The 22050-nt window shown below is 42.9% G+C and overlaps 1 protein-coding gene across 4 annotated transcripts in view; it reads right to left on the reverse strand.

Annotated features, from left to right (window-relative positions):
- Window positions 1–22050, reverse strand: part of Kiaa0355 (KIAA0355 ortholog) — an 81946-nt gene that overhangs the window by 24565 nt on the left and 35331 nt on the right. For all 4 annotated transcript variants that reach the window (XM_029535094.1, XM_021195844.2, XM_029535086.1 and 1 more), the window contains 5 exons: window positions 8143–8343; window positions 2369–2509; window positions 1978–2073; window positions 1692–1853; window positions 751–909 (listed from right to left, as the gene is read on the reverse strand). In XM_029535094.1, coding sequence (XP_029390954.1) covers window positions 751–909; window positions 1692–1853; window positions 1978–2073; window positions 2369–2509; window positions 8143–8343 — 759 coding nt within the window. The remainder of the gene's footprint in view (window positions 1–750; window positions 910–1691; window positions 1854–1977; window positions 2074–2368; window positions 2510–8142; window positions 8344–22050) is intronic.

Here is a 22050-nt window from a genome sequence, read left to right on the forward strand (position 1 = left end):
GTGTGTGTGTGTGTGTGTGTGTGTGTGTGTGTGTGTGTGTGTGTGTTTAGACAAGGTCTCACTCTCAAACCATGACTATGAGGCAGAATCTAGTACATACAAGCTACTTGGGTCGACATGGCAGACAATAAAAGCTAACAGTGATCACAGATGCTGAGCTCTGGACCTGGTCTGACTCCACCTGAAGTTTCTTTAGTTTCTTATCTTCCTTTTCTCTGACAGATAAAAGGTAAATTTTTACCCGAAGCAGATACTGCCACTTTCTTGTACAAAAGGTAATGGGCAGAGAACTAGGATAGGAAATGATTGGGTTGGGGCCCTGCCTCATAAGTGGACTCAGAGTAGGTGAAACAGGGGCTGACCTGTAAAGGTGAGAAGAATGAGCCAAATTCAGAGAGGTCAGAGAACAAGCAGAACGCAGAGGACTGAGATAGGAGGCCACCAGCCCGGCTCACTTGAGCAACAGGAAACTCCAGTGTTGCTACAGAGCAGTCAGGCCAGTCAAGGCCCACACAGGCAGTACTAATGTGTTTGTTACCTTAAGATGAGGAAAGCGTATAACATCACCATTTTGCAAGTAGATTCCCAGCAAATACAGGTTACAAAGGTATTAAAACAAACAACAAAACTTTCAGTTCTGAAGGGAAAGCAGGGTCTTCCTATGTGTCTCAGGCTGGCCTCCAACTCTTCCTTTTGCCCCAGCCTGTGCAGTGTTTTGCATTGTGCTCTCATGCTCTCACATATACTCACCAGCCCTGCCTGGCCAAACAGCAGCTGCACAGCAGTCTTACAGGCGCCCCGCCACATGGACGGGCACACCTGATTCAGGACTTCAGTCACAGGAAGATCATCCCTAGGTGTGATTCCATTGTAGCAGCCTGCTTCCTTGATGAGTTGTAACATGGTATGCTACAGATTGACAAGAGAGAGGACAGTTTACATCTCAAGACTCTTAACACTGGTAAGGCTCCAAAATTTATAGGGGTATATTTATGCAACCATAAGAGAGGCACTCTGACAGCACCCAGATCATGCCATTTGGAAAAAAAAAAAAAAAGTTTTTGGAGGCAGGAACTCACTATGTGTCCTTGCCTGGCCTAGAACTCTCTTAGATGAATTTGAGGCCAAGTTCCAGGTCCAGGCATATTACATTGGGCTTCAGTTCCTTTGTCAAATTGGAATGGGGGAATACTCATGCCTCAATGAGACACTTAATTAAATAAAACAATGTATGGAAAGTACTTTGTTTGTTGTATTTCCCATGATGCTTCACAACTTACTATTATTACTAGTTAAGATTTCTATTACCTAATTCTCCAAACTCCACCAACAACTATTAAGCATCAACAGCTCATGGTGTACTCTCAAACTCTTAAAAGATCTGAACAAAATTATTAATAAAACTTGCTTAGTGAATGTCATATTATGTTATGCCAGGGTAAGGTGTGACTTAGTGTTTGCTTTGCATATGTAAAGCTGAGTTAAACCCCTAGCACCATACACAAAAAAAGAAGAGACATCGAAGGCCTACATTTGTCCATCACTGTACTCAGAAAAGTTAGAGCCTCCTTCCATGATTTCCACTTTAGTTTTTTAATGTATATTCTTCAAAAGCCCTTGAGTTTCCTGTAACAGCTCTATTTCAAGTTCATGCTCAGGTACTGGAACCCAGGGAATCCACAGAAAGATACCGTCTTAAGCTTCAGATTGTCGGCCGCCGACTCATTAAAGGAGACCCCTTTCAGGAAGTGCGATCCTATCTGCACAGGAACTGTGGGGAGCTCACACTGCATGGGCTGTGGGGGTGTCTGCCTTCGCCCTGTCTGCTGAGCTTCCACCTCACTGCAGCAGCCCTGGAAGAGGTTTGAATAGGGGAGTGGAGGTGACCCACAGCTCATGTGATAAAGCATTTGGTTCCCACAGAACTGAGTAAACAACTCCCACAACCTCCCAGAGCCGCTGGAGAGAAAAGTGTACCTGCAAACTTGCTTCAATGGCCTTTGGGTTTAGGTGGAAGCCAGCTTTCATTGCATATTCACAGTGGCCTAAGCTTTCCAAAGCTATTTTATATGCCTGTAAGAATCAAGATCATGCAACAGATTAGAATATGACGAAGTCTAACAAAAATAGGAACTTAAAATTTCTACAGTTGTGGGGAGTGGATCTGAGTTAGGTAAGGAGAGTGGAGTGAATATACTGTATGTATAAATGAAATTCTTGAAAAATAAATACACTATGTTAAAATTTTCCTACAGTTATTGAGACTTGAGGACATATTATTAGTCTGTTACCTTTTTGAGTGGTCTAACTTCATGACTCTGATCTTTCCCCCTTGGTGACTTGTATCTAACAGTATTGACACACTTACCTGTAAAGCACTGTCGATTTTTATGTTTAGCTCTTTTAGCTGGTGCTCAGGAATTGTTGCACTTTGAGAACAAAAGAGTTGTTGGACTTCGATTCCTGCCAGGCGTCCATCACAGCCTCTGTCTCTTAATCTAGATGTAGCCTATGACATAAATAGTAACTAGTAGGTAAAGAAAGGCAATTATAGTTACTAGTAAAATTCAAACAGTACCAGCAGCAACAAATCCCATACCTAAAATGAACTACATGAGCTGGATATACACCAGGGTTTTGGACTGGTCACACTACAAAGTCAGAGTCTGACTGGTGGAATGGGGACAGACATGATGGGAAGACTTTTGGAGATGATCTTACCATGTAACCTAGGCTGGTCTCAAACTTACAACTGGCATGCCTCAGCCTCCTACGCACTAGGATTACAAGCCTATACTGCCACCCCCGGCCAAGTAACATTTCTAGGAGTTAAGTCTCTATTCTTCCAGGTCAGGATAGAAATGTTAATATTTACAAAATGCACAGACCTGCAGGAAAGAAAACTAACAGCTTGAATGCTGTCAAGCTCAAGGTTTTTAGTTTCACAAGCCATGCTGTCTGTCTAACCAAGCCTTGAAACCTAATACAGAGACTTAAGATGAAAACCAGCTGACTTCTAAGAATCTTCCAGTGAAACATTTAGTCCACAGGAGTTGTGCTAGCTACTATCCCAACCTAGAGCACACAGTCTGGTTCCCACCTTCCTGAAGATGATGCTTTACCAGGCAAAGGTGAACTTGGTAACTAAAACTGCAGTAGGGAGCAGGACTGAAAGTGGCATCGAGGGGCCATCTGCAGTGGCCACACCTGTACTCGCCACACTCTAAAGTAAAGGACTATGAGTTCCAGGACAAACTGGGCTACAAAATAAGAACCCATCTCATAAAAACACAATTAAGGTTGAAAGTTGGAACAGAACTTGCTCCGAGTAGGTGATAGTATATAAAGACACCGACAAACCCTAACATCCATAGCGATCCAAGGTGAAGGAGCAGAACACTAATGAACTCCATAAAGTCTAAAGGATCAAGCAATGGCCACAGGCAAGGCAGGAGTCTGACATGGCAGTACTCAGTATGTCATACTAAGGCATCCATATTTGACCTGAACAAAATGAGAAGCAATGATGTCTCACTTTAAAATCAGAGTGGTGAGGCAGAAATGAGAGAATGCAGTCCAGAAAGAAGTATGACCAAACTCCTAAACTAGGGGGTGACAGTAGATGGAGATAGGTGGGGTGGGTAAGCTGGTGGAATGGGGGACAGACATGATGGGAAGACTGAAAGGTCAGTCTTGGGTCTTGAATGTATGGCTTAGTGTCAGATGGCACATGTATGGCTTAGTGTCAGATGGCACCACTGACTCCCATAGGTAATGGCACAGAGAGAAACATGTACATGAGAAGCCAAAAATGAACCACCCAGGGAACCTAAGAGAGGAGCCGCTTAATTCAGGGCCCTGGAGTCCATAGGGAAGCAGGCTGGCATATACATTTGAAGCATCCCTTCACATAGGAGTGGTCTAAGTCCCACACTGGGCCAAGATCCCCTCGGGAGAAGGGAACCCAACACTGAACCATAAGAAGTGCAACTTAGAAGCTGCTCTGAGGAGAGTCTAGCAAAGCAGATGAAGAAAGGACAGCTCGGTACAAAGAAGGCAACTTTTTTCTTAACTTTAATTCTAAATGCTTATATGTATTTACTTAGTGTAGTTTGAGACTGGGCACACATGTGCCACATTCTACATGTAAAGATTGGAAGGCAACTTTTGGGGAATCTGTTCTTTCCTTAGAACCTATTACACGGAACAAAACATCAGGTTTCTGTGTCAACCCCTTTACCTTCTGCAAAATCCTGCTAATACATAGCACATTTTATATGCCCATAGTACTTCATGATTTCTAATAAAAGGTGAAAGATTTATTTGACTGAGGAGAAATCAGAAAATATATGGTTTTCAGAATGAATAAAAAAGGTGAGGAAAAGACAACTTCAAGAAGTTTACTGTCCAAAGAACAGAAAAACAGGTAGACTTTTAGGTTGGAAGCATATAAGTATTGAAAGGGAAAATATTGGGTGCAATGGCAGAAGCCAGTTCCTTGAAAATGGAAATAAAATAATGCCAAGGTAAGCCCTGGACCTGAGAAAAAGGTACCTCCTCTGTTGTCATAAAAGGGAAGGGACAGATGGGGTGGAGGTGAGCTGGAGAAGTGGTACTGTTCTGGAATGCAGGAAGAAAGACTGCACCAGGAGACTCCATTTTCCCAGGTAGTGTACAGAATGGGCACCCACAGGAAGCAGTGGGCAGAAGGGCACTGGATACATGGAAGTGGGCAGGGGAAAAGATCAGTGGGGTGGCACTCAAGTTTCAGAGTGTAAAGGGAATATGCTGTAGGCTGGAGCTGGAAGCAATGACAGAGGGCTGTGAAGCCAGATTACAGACAAAGGCCTGAACCCATGCCAGCAGGGGAAAAGGACAGTAGTAAGTCCCACCTCCAACTCAACCTCTAAGTGCCATTGAGGGTCTTTCTGAGGAAAACCTTTTACATGAAAGAGAAAGCCACACAAACAATAACAGGAAAAAGACAGACAGCAGCACAGCAGTGTATTATAACATCAGAAACGGAATAGTGTCAAAACCTGAGCAACTCTCTGGGAAAGGAGAAGAGATGGAAGATCAGAATTTCATTTATTTTGAAACATAAATATCCTAAGGTCTCATATATCCTAAGATGGCCTTGAATGCACTAAGTAAGAATGACCTTGATTGAGCTCCTGATCCTCCTGCTTCACCTCCCAAGTTCTGTGACACAGGTATTTGCCACCATGCCTGGCTATAGGTCCATAACAAAAGGCAATCCACTGCAACTTAACTGTGGGGTAATTCAAATCATATGACTCATGAAAGTCAGCACAATCAGGTTCGAAGGCAAACACCTTCACCAATTGAACCACCCTGCCAGATGAAAAACTATTTCTGATTTGCTTATATCCAAGTTCTGGGTGTAGAGAAGGACTAGTCTCAACCTTCCCAATGCTATGGCCCTTTAATATAGTCCCTCGTGTTGTGATGACCCCCAACCATAAAATTATTTCATTGCTACTTCATAATTATAATTTCACTACTGTAATATATTATAATGCAAATATCTATGGTTTTGGATAGTCTTAGGTATCTTGTAAAAGGATCATTCAACCCCCGAAAAGGACTGACCCATAGGCTGAGAGCCACTGGACTAGGGAATACCATGCTAGAGTGGCCAGAGGAAGAATTGTATACTAGGTAGGATGCTCCATGAAAAGGTTTGAAGATGGCCGGCAGCCCACTTCTAAAGCAGGTCCTCAACCAAGAGGTTGTACGGGAACCAGAAGCCCATCGGAGAATGCTCATTGGACACTGGCATGTCCCTCCCCAAATCTGATCACTATGCCATTCTATCCCACTCAAGCTTCTCTACCCACTAGTGAAGCTGTGCTGGGTAGCTTCTGATCTTTAAAAAATAAAAGGCTTCATGTGTCAAATAAATTAGTAGGAATATGGCTAAGATCACATGCAAAACAAGTGATAAATGAGGACCTAGGATTAGGTCAGCTAAGCATCTTTTTCTATTCATTTTTCTGAAGTTTTGGAGTTGGCATATATAGTAATGGGTTTCATTATCACACTTTCTTGCATTTGCCACTAATTCACAACTAATTCACAACTCCACTGCCCTCTCCTGCTCCCCATCCCTGCCTGCATGCCCTTGCATTCATGTCATATGTATCGTTTGACTTTCTTCCTTCCTCCTGACCAAGATTTCTTTCTTCCTTATCATGGCCCCCTTTCATCACAAACACACATAAAGACTATAGACACAACCTACAGAAATTTAAATCTAGGTTCTGTATACCAGAGAAAATATTCTGTGTTCATCTTTCTGGGTCTGGCTTACTTAAGACTCTTGTTTTACAAATTTTTAATTTATGTGTGTGAGAAAGGGTACCCATGCACACACACACAGCGGACAGAGGCAGCCCCGGGTCTCACCCACTCTCATTCACTCACTGTCACAGTCCTCTGTAGCAGTGTCTCTGAACCTTAAGATCATTTTGGTTTTTAAGGATTTTGTTGAAGTTGTTGGCTATGCTGATAAACTCCAGTGATCAAGCTGGGGATCCAAACTCCAGTCCTCATAGTTGCAGAGCAAGAATTACAAAGATCCCAAACATGTCTAAGATGGCGACAGAAGCAGCGCAAGTTTGTAACCCAGCAGTTGGAGGACCAAAACAGAACTGCCATGAGTCAGAGGCCAGTCTGGGAGTAAATAAATGAATAAATAAAATAAAATAACAATGGGATGGAGAGATAGCTCAGAGATGAAAGTGTGTACTGCCCTTGCAGAAGACCTGAATTTAGTTTCTAGCATACACATAAGCAGCTCACGGACATCTGTAACTCCAGTTTCAAGGGATGCGATGCTTCCCTCTGAACACCTGCACAGACACCTGCACTCACATGCACATACTACTCCCCCAGTATACAACTTAAAATAAATCTTTAAAATAAAAACAACAATAGCAGGAAGGTGGTGGCAAACACCTTTAATCCTAGTACTTGAGAGACAGACGAAGGCAGGTCTCTGAGCTCAAGGGCAGTCTGAAATAAAGTGAGCTACAGAGAGACTCTGCCTTGAAAAACAAAATTAACTAATTAAAAAAACAAAACACTCCCAAACAGGGCTGAGAATGTAGCTCAGTAGGTGGGGTGTTACCTAGCATTCATGAAGTCCCAGGTTCCAATCCCAGCACCATAAAGACCAGCCATGGTGGCACATTCCTAAAACCCAGGTATTTGTGAGGTTCATCTTGCCAAACACTCCTGTTACCTAGCCTAACTGGGTACACATTCACACATACTACACATTCACCCTCCTGGCCAACTCCACTTGTTGTGCCAGGAAATGTTTGTGAACCTCAAAAAGACCACCAAGGATCTGAATCCAATGCAATTGCATTAGGGTCTCTTTAAGCTCATGCTTGGGCTCCCTGCCAAACCTGACACAGCAGGAAGGTGGAGCCTAGTTTTAGGTAAGCATTTATAGAGGCAAGAAAGGGGTTATCTTGCCTGGTGCACATCTGATGGGGGGTGGGCAATTATAGCCTTTAACATAATTGGCTGGTGCTGGGCCATAAACTCAACTTCTGCATTTTTCCTGATGGTGGTTGTTAGGAAGTGAAGTGTCAGGGGCAGGTTTGTAACCTGGAGGTGCAGATTTGCTGGGGGATGACCTGGAAACTGTGCTAGACGGAGATCTTGTTGCGGGCAGAGTAGCCTGGAAACTGGTGCTAGGTACTAGCCTGTTAGTTAACTTGAGTTTAACCTTAGGTTAGGTTCTCTAAGATGGAGTCTGAACCCAAAAGATCTGGTCTCTCCCACTATGTCCTTCTTGACCTAGGTGGCAGCCTTCTCCCTGACTCACTTCTTTAGACTTTCCCATACCACTCCCATTTAGAAGCAGGCTCCTTCTTTTGGGTCTAGACAACTCCTGCACCCTCTGTGTCCTGTTTTTGTAAGCCTTTCACTATAGGTATCATTTTAATGTCTGGCATAGGCCTGACATAAAGTAAGTGCTGTTAAAGACATTTGCTGTAACAAGAAGAAGCAAGCTAGTGGTAAGTTTACAACTTAATGTCTAAAGCAAGCGGCTTTCCTGGGAGCCAACAGACAAAGAACCCCAGCAGCCTCTCCCAGGTCAGTTACCTCAGCCGCACCTCGCCAGGATCGCACAGCTTCCTCCAGTTCAGGTGTGTGGCCCACGCCAGACAGACTACTGCTGTTCTTTTTTTCTGGCACAACTACCTCGGCAAAGCAAGAGTGAGCCACCGGCTGGACTTTCTGCAAGGCGTGGGTCAAAAACTGGAAATGGACTTGCACCACTGTCAAGAAACATCGCCCCAACACCTGTGAAAACAAGAGAGCCAGGGGATTTTAGGCTGTGGGGTTGCTCATGGATTTGTGCAGTAACTCCAACTGTCAACACACTGGCAATCATAAAAGCATGCAATGCTAGAAAGTCCCCCTGCTTTACAAGTGCCTGCCTCTTGGGCCTTGATACTAGAAATTTAGAAGTCAAAACATTTCAAAGCAAGCAGTAAGCCTCAGGCACAAGTGAGTCTTCCGACTTCCGACCACCTGTCCTCACTTCCCAAGTCTAGACTCTGTTCCTGTGGGCCAGAGCCATTTATAATCTCAATTGTGGCCACAGAGTATTCAGAACGCAAAGGAAAAGTTATGGTATGTGAGTAAAAATCTGAAAGGTTGGTTTGACTTAGAAGAAAACATTCCACTGGGAATGAAACCCAAAGATACTGGTTGTTTCAGTGCTGTGCTAATATTGTTATGAATACAGTTGTCTGTCGTGTTCCTAGTCATTACAAAACAAAGCTGACAGACCAGTCAGTGTTCCAGGAGTCAACAAAACATAGGAGACAATTCTATCAACAGGGCAGAAACCCACTAATCTGACACATATCAGTGGTTGGTTGGCTGGTTAATAATTCAAATAGTATCTCACTGGAACTGTCTGTCCTGGAACTCATTCTGTAGGCCAGGCTGGTCTCAAACTCAGAGCAATTTGTCTGCTTCTGGCTACCAAGCACTGGGATTAAATGCATGTGCCACCATGTCCAGCCAGAATTTTTTTTTCAAACAATAAATCTGACAGATATGGTGATACATTCAGGTAATTCTAGCACTTGGAAGACTTAAGTAGGTGCATCATGAATTCAAGACCAGCCTGGTCTACAAAGAGAGTTAGAAGCCATCTTTCCCCTGCTTCAAAACAATAATAGAAGCCCAAATCCCACTGCTAATAGACAAGTGTTCTAAATTGTTAGCCCAATGAACATTTTAAGCCATGAAAGAATATTTGCTTGGAGACCAGGGAAGCTGTTCCCTTTCTTGCTTCCTAGTGACTATACTCCCTCCCCCGACCCCCCTTTCCAGAAGACAGGGTCTCTCTGGATAGCCCTATCTGTCCTGAAATTCAATCTGTAAACCAGGTTGGCCTCAAACTCAGAGACCCACCTGTCTCTGTCCCCTCTAAGTGCTAGTACTCAAGGTGTGCACCACTGCCACCTCCCCTCTTACTTTCTCTGTATGTTTCTGGTGGTACTGAAGCTATCCCAGGGCCTGGAGTAGAATGAGGAAGAGCTAACACCCTCAGTCCTTTTTAATCTTTGTACTTTGTACCGGAGGGTCTCACTAAGTAGTTCAAGCTGGTTTTGGACTTGCAATCCCCCTGCCTCAGTCTCCTGAATTTCTTAGATTTCAGGAGTGTACAACTCCCAGTCTGGTGTTCTAACCTGGGCACAGCTGTGATGTTTGTTGATTCCCTATGTTTTTTTCTAAAAAGCAGGAGAAGCTGCTAGTTGAAAAAGATACTGAGCTTGGAGAATTGAAAGTTCAAAGTCTTCCTGGGCAATCTGGTGAGACCCCATCTGCTCCACCAGTCTGCATTGTTTTTCACAAAGATTTAACATCCATGAGAGTCCCCATGCTCTCACCCGTCTTGTACCTTGGAGCAGCCTAAAGACTCAGCCACATCTAAGTCAGATGCTGCCCTTAATCATAAACCCAATCCAGCATCACACAACAGAGCTGCTTTGCTACAGAAACTGGGACAGGCCAGCTCCCAAAGTAATACCTATTTTCTCTAAATGATTTCTCCCCTGTAGAAAGCACCAGAGCAAACAAGTTAATTTAAAGTTTCATCCAAAACTAAAGCAAAAAAAAAAAAAATCAAACAAAAAGCTCATATTAAAGTGTCCACCCTCTAAGTGAACAGCTAAATCAAAGCTGAACTCTACCTCCTGGGTTTCCACTGCCCCTTTCCTCAGAGCTCCTCCCCACTAAGGCTATGGCTATGAAGGGTAGGGTGAAGGACACAGACCTAAGAATCCAGCTAGAGACTCCTGACATGAATAAGCACCATCTGTCTAGTACCATACACACTACCAGTCAGCTTTAACTAAGCATTCAGCATGTGCCTGGTCTACACTACAGATTTCATATGGGTTGTGTCACAACCCAGAACATCCCTATGAAGTCATCTCTATGTTACAGAGAAAAAGACTAAGGCTAGACAAGTTATGAAACCAGGCACAAAGGTTATGTTACAAAACAAACAAGCAGAGCAGTCTCTTCATTCAGTGTTCAGCGTCTACGATTTTAGCAAGTATGTCCTGTTGTCTTCAACACTTTCAATACCCAAGCAGACAGAGGGTGGCAGCACTGGACCAGGCACACAACAGAAATTCAGTCTTAACTGGCACCAGCTGAGGGCACCAGGAAGCTCCCCATAGTGCCAGCACAGAGGAGCCAGGTGGCTCCTCCAGGTTGCACTCTCTCCCCTCTTTTTTGGCCTCTTAGCAAGCTATGGGAGAAAGGAATGGAGGGGAAGTGAAGTGCCATGCTGCTCTGGGGTCACATTCTCACAGCTTCTGACCAATGAAAATCACTTGCTCCTTCTAATAATAAATGTATAATACGTGAATGCCTAATATGTACAAAAACCCTGAGGGTACACAGGAAAGAGGATGAGAAAGTCCCTGTGCTCAGGAGGGTTACATCCTAATGGGGCTAGGAGACAACAAAGCCATAAATAGGCACGGCACAAGGTCAGATGCAGCTGGAGAACAAGCTGCCTGGCAGGTGGTGAGGAAAAGGCTCTCTGAGGATAAACCAAGGAAGAAAGCCTCACTTCCTACTCTGAGAGGAATACTCTGAGAAATGGCAGTGAAGCCTGGTATCTGGATCACAGAAACATGGGGCTGGGGTAAGTCCTCCTGATGCACTGCTAGAGTGGTGAAGGTGGAATCCTGCTGCAGGATGCAGTGGGAGAAGAGATGCTTGAGAGCTTTATGAAGGGTTAGGGTTAGGGTCAGTCTGCTGTCTCTGCTCTTTATTATGTACCTGACCTTAGATGAGTCATTTAAGCTGTAGTTCTCTTTAAGAACTGCCCTCTTCTTTCCCACGATGGGTAAAGCATAACCCAATTAAGATTGTGACAAAATACACGCTGTAAATAATTAAAGGCCAACCTAACCAGTAGTTAGCCTGACTCTTGGAAACTGGTTTCAGTGACTACTTATTATAAAATGTCACCTCAAGTAACAGACACATAAACATCACCTTCTGAGAGGACGAAGCTCCTGTCTCTGCTCCCTCTTTATCTCCTCTCCCTTCCTGGCTCAGCCCTCAACGCCCTTAATAGACCTCACCCTCCTTGACTTAGGGATGGGCCAGTTCTTGGGGACTGTCCTCACACAGGTTTGGAAGAGTGTGTTCCAGGGTCACAGACGGCTCTCTCAGCTCACAGACTCAGGGCATGTAAGGCTGCAGAACAGATTGGATAAGCTGGAGAGCGGGCGAGTGGAACAGTCAAGGCCAGGCACTTAAGTATAAAATAGCACTGAAGCTCTACCAATAGCCACCACCTTAACCCATGCCAGGAGCCCCACACATGGTAAAGTAACCTATTTTACAGATGACAAAACAGGCTTAAAAAGATAAATTTGCTTAATGTCAAGTAGGTTTAAGTGAGGAATGTCTGTCTCACTCTAAAAGACATTTCTGACCACCAGGGTGCCCTGTCTGCCTGTGACAAGATCCAGGATGTAAAAACAATAGTGGGTAGGTACTAAAGAGAAGACATTCTGGAAAGCAGATAATAGTTAGGGAGCTACTGAAACAGAACCCTGATTACTGGAAATTCTTGATGGCCAAGAAGGGTGTATCATAAGCCTGGTGCCATGGTATATGCCTGTAATCCTAGCACTCAGGAGGCTGAGACATGAGATCCACAAACTCAAATCTACATGGGTTACAGAGTGAGACCAGGTCTCAAAGCAGAACAGCAGAGCACATGAAACTCCTTCTTTTTTTTTTTTTTTTGTTTTTTTGTTTTTTTGAGACAGGGTTTCTCTATATAGCCCTGGCTGTCCTGGATCTCACGCTGTAGACCAGGCTGGCCTTGAACTCAGAAATCCACCTGCCTCTGCCTCCTGAGTGCTGGGATTAAAGGCGTGCGCCACCACGCCCGGCTGCACATGAACCTTCTTATTCTCTTATACTGTATGCACAGTATCTACCAAACTGTACACATGGGTATAACCAGAGTCCCTCTCTTCTTGGTGTACCTGTTTGGTTGTTTAATGTTGCTGTTAATATTGTATTTTTATCTGTGTGTTTATTTACACATATATCTATACCCCATGTGTATGTCTAGTGCCTGAAAAGGCCAGAAGAGGGTTTGGATCTCCTGGAACTAGAATTACAAAAAATATGAACTGCCGTGTAGGTGCTGGGAACTGAACTCAGATCTTCTCCAAAAGCAGTCATCTCTCTACACCACTTGTATGTTTCTTGAGGCAACAGCTCATCCGGGCTGGCCTCACTAGTGTAGCCTCACTAGTACAAGGGTGACCTTGTACTGGGATTATAGGCCTGAGCCACCACGTCCTCTTTCTTCTCAGTAAGTTTTATATCTTAAGCAGATTACAAAGGGTTCTAATTTAAGACCATCCTGTTTGAGAGCTAAGACATCCTTTCTATACCATCATGGTTGTTGAAGGTCAACCTATATGTTCTGAAATTTTATGGCAGCTATTCCTTCCTAGGATCCAGCCCAATTCAGCACTTTCTACCTGCATGTGAACAGAACTGTGGATGCCTATAGGCCAACCTCATCTCCCAAAACAGCTTACTTTTTTTCCATATTACTACAGATGGAAGAACCCAAAAGTTCAATGCTCTGCTTAACTCCATGCAACAATTCATCTTTCTCAGACCCCGAGTAAGAACTAAGCCATTCTGTACCTTATGTCTGATCAGACAAAAAGTCTCTAGAGTGAGAGCATGTTGCCAGATTGGCTGTTTCCAATTGAAATTCCAAAGCCATTCCATCATTTCCCCCTCTCCAGTACTCATATACCTTACAAATTCCATTTGATTTTCAGTGTCCACAACCTTGTTTTGAATACAGCTTATTGTCTATATGGTAATTCCAGAGTCATTACACAATGACCCAGCCCACAGACCAGACCCTAATACTGCTATCTAAATGTGTCTCAGGAGAAACAGAGAAGGCAGACTACTTAAAGACTATGGAAAGTACTTATGAAAACCGCACTACAGGTTAAAAATGGAAAAAAAGCAAGCTTACTGAAAATAGCATGCAAACACTGACAAGAGACTGTTGGTGCTGTACTGTGGGAGAATGCTTGCTGATCACGCAAGACTCGGATTTCCATCCCAGGAGTGTGGCTCCTTGATTAGCAAAAAATGTACAGATCGTTTTGCAGCCAGAATTTTCAATCACAGAGAAAAGCCAAGCTGTACATAAGGTGGAACAACCAGAGAATGTAATAAAGTCAGTATATGCCTACAACACCACATGTTCAGACAAAAGTACATTCTGACCTGGACAAGCGCTATATTGCCAGTAAAAACAGCAGAGGTGGTTTCTGAGCTCCTGTCTGTCACATGGGCTAAGCACCATGACACGCAAAGCCTTTGACAGTGATACATCTTCACTTTAAACTGGACAGGGCTTGGAGGGGTAGAGGTTCTGCTAAAAACTAAACAGTACTAACTATTCCCGAATAAATAAATAAAATACTTTGGATATTTTAGTAATATCTAGATGTTATTATATGTTGTTTTGTTGTTCATTTCCCAAAATAATTATATCAAAAATATATTTCCAGGCTGGGATTATGGGTCAATAGTACAGCACCTGTTTTAGCATGCATAGGGTCCTGAATCTAACTTACTGCTTGCCATGTTATATGTGCTAAATATCTTGTTCTTATTTTTGAGACAGGGTCTCACAATGTAGCCCTGGCTAGCCTAGAAATTATTATATAGACTAGGATGGCCTCATATTCAGACATAAAGAGATCAGTTTGCCTCTGCTTTCCCAAACACTGGGATTAAAGATTTGTTCTAATACACCTAGCCATTTTTTCAAGATTTTTAAAAAACTATATGCATATGTTGTGTGTCCATAGAAGTATAGGTACCCATAGAGTCCAAACAATCCCTTATAGCTGGAATTACATACAGGAGGTTGTAAGGCACCCAACATGGATGCAGGGAAGCCAAACTCAGGTCCTCCCCAAGAACAATACTTGCTCTTAACCTCAGAGCCATCTCTCTAACCTCATAAGAAGTCATGTTTCAGCTTCACTGCAATAAATCTTAATACAACTTAAAAAAAAAAAAAAGATTATCCAGGGAAAGGCTACAGAAGGTAAATATCTAAATTCACATTAATCATGGTAAATCAAAGACAACATCTGTTCTTAAACTCTTTCCCCACTTCAGATGCAAATTTTCTCCATAACCAAATTTATATTGTATGTTTCTATGGGGCAGAAATTAAAAATATATCCATGTCACCACACATCGTATGGCCTACAAGCCCATTAAAATTTAGGAATTTTTTCTGTTGAACCGAGTATATTTTTGTTAAAAAGTTGTCATTGCCCTTAAGAATGCTTCAAAACTAGGCATGGTAAGTACCTGTAGTCTCAGCTTTTCAGGAGGCTGAGGAAAGAGAATCATTCAAATGCATGAGTTTGAAGTCAGGCTGGGTTCAACAACATAAAAAAACGAAACAAAACAAAACAAAACAAAAAACCGTAACTTGAATCAGTGCTTCAGGAGCAGCCTTACTGAGACTCGGAGCTCTCACCTCCATCTATCAGAAACCCTAACTAACAACCCCACCCACCGTTTCTAACTGGTGATTCTCTGGTGGCTCTTGGATAGGTCAGAGAAGCCTAGCCTATCTTAGCAATGCAGAGAGGGTGAGCCTCTCCTCTGCCTTGACTGATTTCCTCTGTCTGACATCCAACATCCAAGATACTGTACTGGCTTAAATCTCTCCTGGCTTTTCAGCTGATCCAGTTTCAGACTCCATGGCTGCTTCCCAGTCATCTTCTGACCTCTACCTGCTGGAGTACTCTAAGGCTTGCTGTTGCACCACTCACTTGATAGCTGCATCCTGTTTTCTATTAACTGACAGTTCCCATATTCTGTAGCTGTGGACCTCAGCTCTCCTCTCTCAAAGTGTGTTCACCTATCTACTGAAAACCACACCGTTAACAGGTATCCCAGACCTATTATTCTAGGTGTCTCTTCCATCTGCTCTTATCTCAGTCAACAGCAGTATTAGGAAGAGACCCAGGTACAGAAAGAAACCCTGGAGGGCATCTTTGATTCTCTCCTCCCTCCTTCCCTCCCCCCATCTCTACCTCTGTCAATCTATCAATCCCTTTATCTCTGTCTCTGTCTCTCTTACACACACACACACACACACACACACACACACACACACACACACACACACACCAGCATTACATATAATTCCAGAACTTGAGAAGCAGAAGCAGGCAAATCGTTTTAAGTCCAAGGCCAACCTGATCTACTCACCCAGGAGCTACATTGAGAGAACCTATCTCAAAACAGACAGAAACAAAAAACAAACAACAAACAAACAAACAAAAAACATACAACTAGGTAAATAATGGTGCTGGGCACCTTTAATCCCAGTACTCGGGAGGCAGAGGCAGGCACATCTCTGAGTCTGGGGCCAGCCTGGTCTACAGATGGAGTTCTAGATCAGCCAGGACTAGACAGAGAAACCTTGCCTTGCAAAAAACCAAACCAAACCAAAGTAAATCAACCAACCAAACAAAAACCCACACAAATGCTGCTCAAGTATAAAAGCCTAATCCACAGAACCCAAGCAAAAAACCAGTTGTGGTAATATCCATTGGTAACCCAAGCACTCCTGTGGTGAGATGAGAGGGGGAGACAGAAGTTCCAAGTCAGCTAGCTTAGAGTATATGGGGCAGTAGCAAAAACAAAAGTGACCCTGTCTCAATAAGGAGGAAGATGAGAACCAACTCCCAGATGTTCTCTGACTCCTACATGTGCACAATGGTATGTGCACGCCCGCAGTCACAAACAAAAACAAATAATTACATGCAAACCACTCAACTCCAGTTTTCAGAGTTTCACAAGATAAGTAAAGTTCAAGAGATAGATGGTGGTGGTGGTGGCTATATGCCATGTAAATGTTTTTTTTGTTTGGTTGGTTTGTTACTGAACATTTGTAAACAGTTAAAACAGTAAGCTCTACATTATATATATTTTACCTTATAAAAATCTGCCAGGCAGTGGTGGCGCACACCTTTAATCCCAGCACTTGGGAGGCAGAGACAGGTGGATTTCTGAGTTTGAGGCCAGCCTGGTCTACAGAGTTCCAGGACAGCCAGGGCTACACAGAGAAACCCTGTCTCAAAACAAAAACAAAGAACAAACAAACAAAAACAACAACAAAAACAAAAAACAAAAATCTAGTCCTAAACTGGACATGGTGGTACACTCCTGTAATCCGTTACCCTGGGAGGTGGAAACAGGAGAAATTCAAAGTGATCCTCAGCTATTCTGTGAGTTCAAGGCCAGACTGGGCTACACAAGACCCTGTCTCAAAAAAACAGACAACTCTCGCCCAATTTCCCCCATACCCCCCCAAAAACAAACAAATGAACAAAAACTAGTAACAACAAAACCTACTTGTCTCCTATACAACTGTTCCATTCCAAGCTACAATAATCTCTTGCCTGGATTACTGTTATGGCCTATAGCTTCTTTCACTCACTACCACCAGATTTATGTCTAATAACAACTCCCTGAATTGTATGGGGCTTGACCTTCAGGAGTTCCACCTGCATCCTGAACAACTTGTACAACGTGGAGGAGATGAAGTGAGGAGACCTAGTTGTTCTCATCTAGTACTTCCTGTCACAGGTCCATGGGCTAGACCTTATCAAGGATCACTGTCAGCTGTCAGGAGACTATGAAGGGTAATCCCAAAACAACACAGCTGAAAAACAAAGAGGTTCTTAGTAAGAAAAAAGGAGAGTAGACACTAGAGAGCAAATAGCAGCCCCTCCTGGGGGGGGGGGGATGAGGGAATGAGAGAATAAATGGGGGGGGTAGGGGGGATGGGATACAGGAAAGAAGAACTGAAACAGCCAGGCTTGAGGCCATTTTCCATTTGTAGTAGAGCACACTTTTCACACCTAGTGCCACAGACTTTTCATCTGCCTGGAGCACTTCCTGTCCTTACCCATCTCTGCAAGCTGGTAGCTACTTCCCCAGTTATTTATCAGGAGGATGGTGGAACAAAAAGCAAAAAGCAAAGCAGGACAGCTGGCTGGGCTTCTACAGTCAGGAAGCACTCACAGGGGTCCCTCCACATCCAGGTAATCGCACTTTCCTAGTTCTGAACATTTTACCATTAGCCTGGGTGGCAGGAAGCCTAGTTCCCATAAAGGGATGTGCTCTGTGTGTGTACAGCAATGGTCTGAGACACTGGAGGGACCAGATGCATAGGATACTTAACTCCTGTGTGTTACATCTGGTTGCTTTTTGTGGTGCTGAATATAGAACCTAGGACTTCAAGCCCTAATCAGAGGATTTTAGGCAACTATTTTACAGATGATCCAATTTTAAAGAAAGGCTGCAAGAATATGTCATTAATCAATCATATGAAATCTGAACTGATCAGCAGCCATAAACATTTATTCAGAAAAGCTAGCTCTACCTAAATTATAGTCTCTGAACTCTTTTTACTGCTGATTACTTATTATTTTCCCATGAAATCTAATTTCCCCTTGCGTTTTTCTTTCTTCCTTCCCTTTCTTTTCCTCCCTCCCTCTTTCTTTCAACAGGGTCTCCCTGTGTAACCTAGGCTGGCCTGCAACTCACCACCCTCATCTCTTAGGATCCTACTGGGAATGTAGGTGTGTAGTACCATGCTTGACTTCCCTGGGTTTCCTAAACTACCTAATAACAGCCTGGACTGTTAAAAGACCAATTCACAAGCACTAACCCCTCCAAGAAATACAATCATTCACTAGATCCTCTGTACTCCTATCATGCATTTGTAATGCTCTCTAGTTTTCGCACTTGGAAAATGTCCAAGCATACACAAAAGTAAAGCAGAGAATATCACTACGCACCCATCAAAAGGCTTCCATCTTGCATGGTGACACATACTTTTCATCTATCCCTGCCTCTATCCTTTTTTTTTTTTTGTCTTGAATTAAAATCCAATCAACCAGGAGCCAATACACATTCAAACTTAATTCAAATTAACTTGTTTGTTTGTTTTTGAGACAGGGTCTATGTGTCCCTAACTATGTAGGAACTCTCTCTGTAGACCAGGCTAGCTTCACTATCAGAGAGATCCGCCTGCCTCTGCCTCCTGAGTACTGGGATCAAAGGCATTCCCCACCACCATCTGACCAACTCAAATTAATCACTATCTGAATTCTGCTTCCCAAAAGGTCATTTTGCTTAGTTGTTATCTCTCTTAATTCTTTTTTAAATCTAGAATAGTACCTTTACCTATTTTCATGCAACTGACTAAAACAAATCAGGTCAACTAACTACCAAATATTCCACCTCCTGTCAGATTAGTTTCCTGTGGTATTGTGTAACTCGGTACATTATACCCCATATTTCTACAGACTCAAAGTTCACTTCAGAAGCGTGACCAGACTATTTCAGGTTTTTTTTCCTGGTCTTTGTTTTTATTTTTTATCTATTTATTTCATGTATGAGTACACTGTTGCTGTCTTCAGACACACCAGAAGAGGGCATCACATCCCATTACAGATGGTTGTGAGCCACCATGTGATTGCTGGGAATTAAACTCAGGACCTCTGGAAGAACAGTCAGCACTCTTAACCAGTGAGCCATCTCTCTGGTCCTGTATGTTTTTTTAACAAGAATAAGAGAGGTACAAGACTGTATGTTGTGGAGATTACAAGTGTAACTCAGCAGTAAAACACACCTGCTCTTGGGTTTCATTCCAACACTGAAAGGAAGGAAAAAAGGATGGAAGGGAGGGAGGGATGGGGAAGGGAAGAAGGGAGGCAGGGAGGAAAAAAGGATGGAAGAGAGAGAGGAAGGAAGGAAAAAGCAAAGGAAAGGAAATCACGTGGGGACATAATTTTCATACTGTGTAGCTTTCACACTGGGAAATATCATCTGCCTTGATTCTGGCGACAGTGACCAGGGACTGATCACTGGGATTTGAGTACAGAAGACCTAATTCCTCCTTCATGTAATTCCTCAGCAACCTTTCACCAAATGGCTTTATTCTTTATTACCATCACTGTTTGAGTAACTGAATTCCTCATGGTCAGCAAAATGTCGTTTCTGATCTGTTTTGTCATTTCTAGACTAAAAAGTGCTAAGATGCTTTTATAGAGAAGTTTCATTAACCCAACCAGGCTACTTGGCTACTATATAACATACCAGAAAAGCAAAAATCTGCTTAATTCCTTACTTTTCTCTTTTTATTTATTATTGTTACTGGAGTTTTGTTGGTTTTTAAAGATTTATTTTTATGTGCATTGGTGTTCTGCCTGATGTCTGTGTGAGGGTGCCGATCATACAGAACTACAGTTACTAACAGTTGTGAGATGCTATCTGGGTGCTGGGAATTGAACCTTAGTCCTCTAAAAGAGCAGCCAGTACTCTTAATTGATGAGCCATCTCTCCAGCCCCTGTTTTGTTTTGAGACAGGCCTTGGTTTGGGCTGGGACTTGCTATGAAAGTCAGGCTGGACTAGAACTGACTGAGATCCTCCTGCCTCTGCTTCCTTACTGTTGAGATTAAGGGTGTGAGCCACCAGGACTGGCCGCTTTTCAACTTTTTAATTAGTTATCTCCAGAGTTGATTTGGACTAACTGTAGAAACTGGGAAAGTAAAAAGGGCCCATTGTAGAAGTGGGAAAAGGAGCAATAGAGAGGCAAAAGCAGGGTACAAGTGATCTGAAGGGAGAAAGGGGGAGGAGCTTTAGTTAGGAATGGAAGAGGGAGAAGATAAATACAGAAAAGGAGCAGCATAATAGAACGTCTGAAAAAGTCCTAAGGAATCACACTATTAACTATCTAAACATATCTATAATATATGTAAGTGGTGTATATATACACACACACACAGTTTAAATGAAATATTCCAATTTTCCCAAGCTTTCAAAGGCGAGAAATTAAACCAATGTCCTACCTAGCTACAATGCCTATAAACTGAAATGACCAGATTGGCATAATAACCTTAACAGTGCCACAGCGGCAAGCACACCTTGACAGTAACCAATAGTTCTCTAATTAAGCTTAAGGCACAGTCAACAAAAGGAAATCATGCCTGGTACTGGAAACTTAGCCAACTATCCGGGGATAAAGAAGTCATGTATCTTGGAGGAGAACCTTCAACTACCATGTAACTAACCCAGAATGACCCCTATGTTCTAAGTATTGGTCCTTATTCCCACAGGTTAAGTGTAGTACTCATCCCTCATCAATAAACCTTTTCTTTTTAACAGAAGACCACCATTACAGAGAAACATAGTCAATTAAAATGCAGTTGTGGAGTCCAGTCCTAACTGATACATCTATAATACAGCTCCTGCACCTAAAGCTCAGGGATCATTGCAGACAGTGAGGCAGAAAGCCAAAGAACAGAAATATTGCTAAAACTGTGTCACAGCAAATGTCACAAGTTACACCACTAAGTCTTACCAACATGGCTACCTAAACAAGACATGAACAAGGACACCACCAACAGATATGCTAAGATGATGGCGGCAGAGGGCACCCAAGGCCTCAAGAGCAGACAAATATGTCATCCAATACCAAATGATCACATGATCAGCCCGAAAAACATACATACAAGTAACATCATACAAACTGATCTAGTTGTATGTATATTTAGGGAGAAAATATATGTATGTATACACGTAACAACTTAAGAAAAACAGGCCACAAATTTGAAAGAGAACAAAGAGGATGTGTGTACAGTGTACACGAGAGGGTTTAGAAGAAGAAAAGAGGAATGTGAGATGATTACAATCTCAAAAACAAGTTGCATTTATTTGTTTATTTTTTTTAAAGATTTATTTTATTTATGAGTACACTGTAGCTGTCTCCAGACACACCAGGAGAGGGCATCAGATCCCTTTACAGATGGTTAGGAGTCACCATGGGGTTGCTGGGAATTGAACTCAGGAACTTTGGAAGAGCAGACAATGCTCTTAACCACTGAACTATCTCTTCAGCCCCATATGTATGTATGTATGTATTTATTTATTTAGGTTTCTCAAGTCAGGGTTTCTCTGTGTAACCCTCCCTGGCTTTTCTGGAATTCCCTCTGTAAACCAGACTGGCCTCGAACTCACAGAGATCCACCTGCCTCTGCCTCTGCCTCACAAGTGTGGGGATCAAAGGCATGTGCCACCACCACCAGGCTAAAAAAAGGTTATTTTTACAAATTGAGTTGGAGCCAGGTGGTGGTGGTGGACATCTTTAATCCCAGCACTCAGGAGGCAGAGGCAAGTAGATCTCTGTGAGTTTGATACCAGTCTTGTCTACACAGTGAGTTCCAGGTCTTGGAGGAAAAATTTGAATTGGTTTCACTTAAAAAAAAAAAAAAGAAGAAAGAAAGAAAGGAAGGAAGGAAGGAAGGAAGGAAGGAAGGAAGGAAGGAAGAAGAGAAGAGAAGAGAAGAGAAGAGAAGAGAAGAGAA

The sequence above is a fragment of the Mus pahari genome, chromosome 1 (assembly GCF_900095145.1).
Source record: "Mus pahari chromosome 1, PAHARI_EIJ_v1.1, whole genome shotgun sequence".
Taxonomy (NCBI): Eukaryota; Metazoa; Chordata; class Mammalia; order Rodentia; family Muridae; genus Mus; species Mus pahari.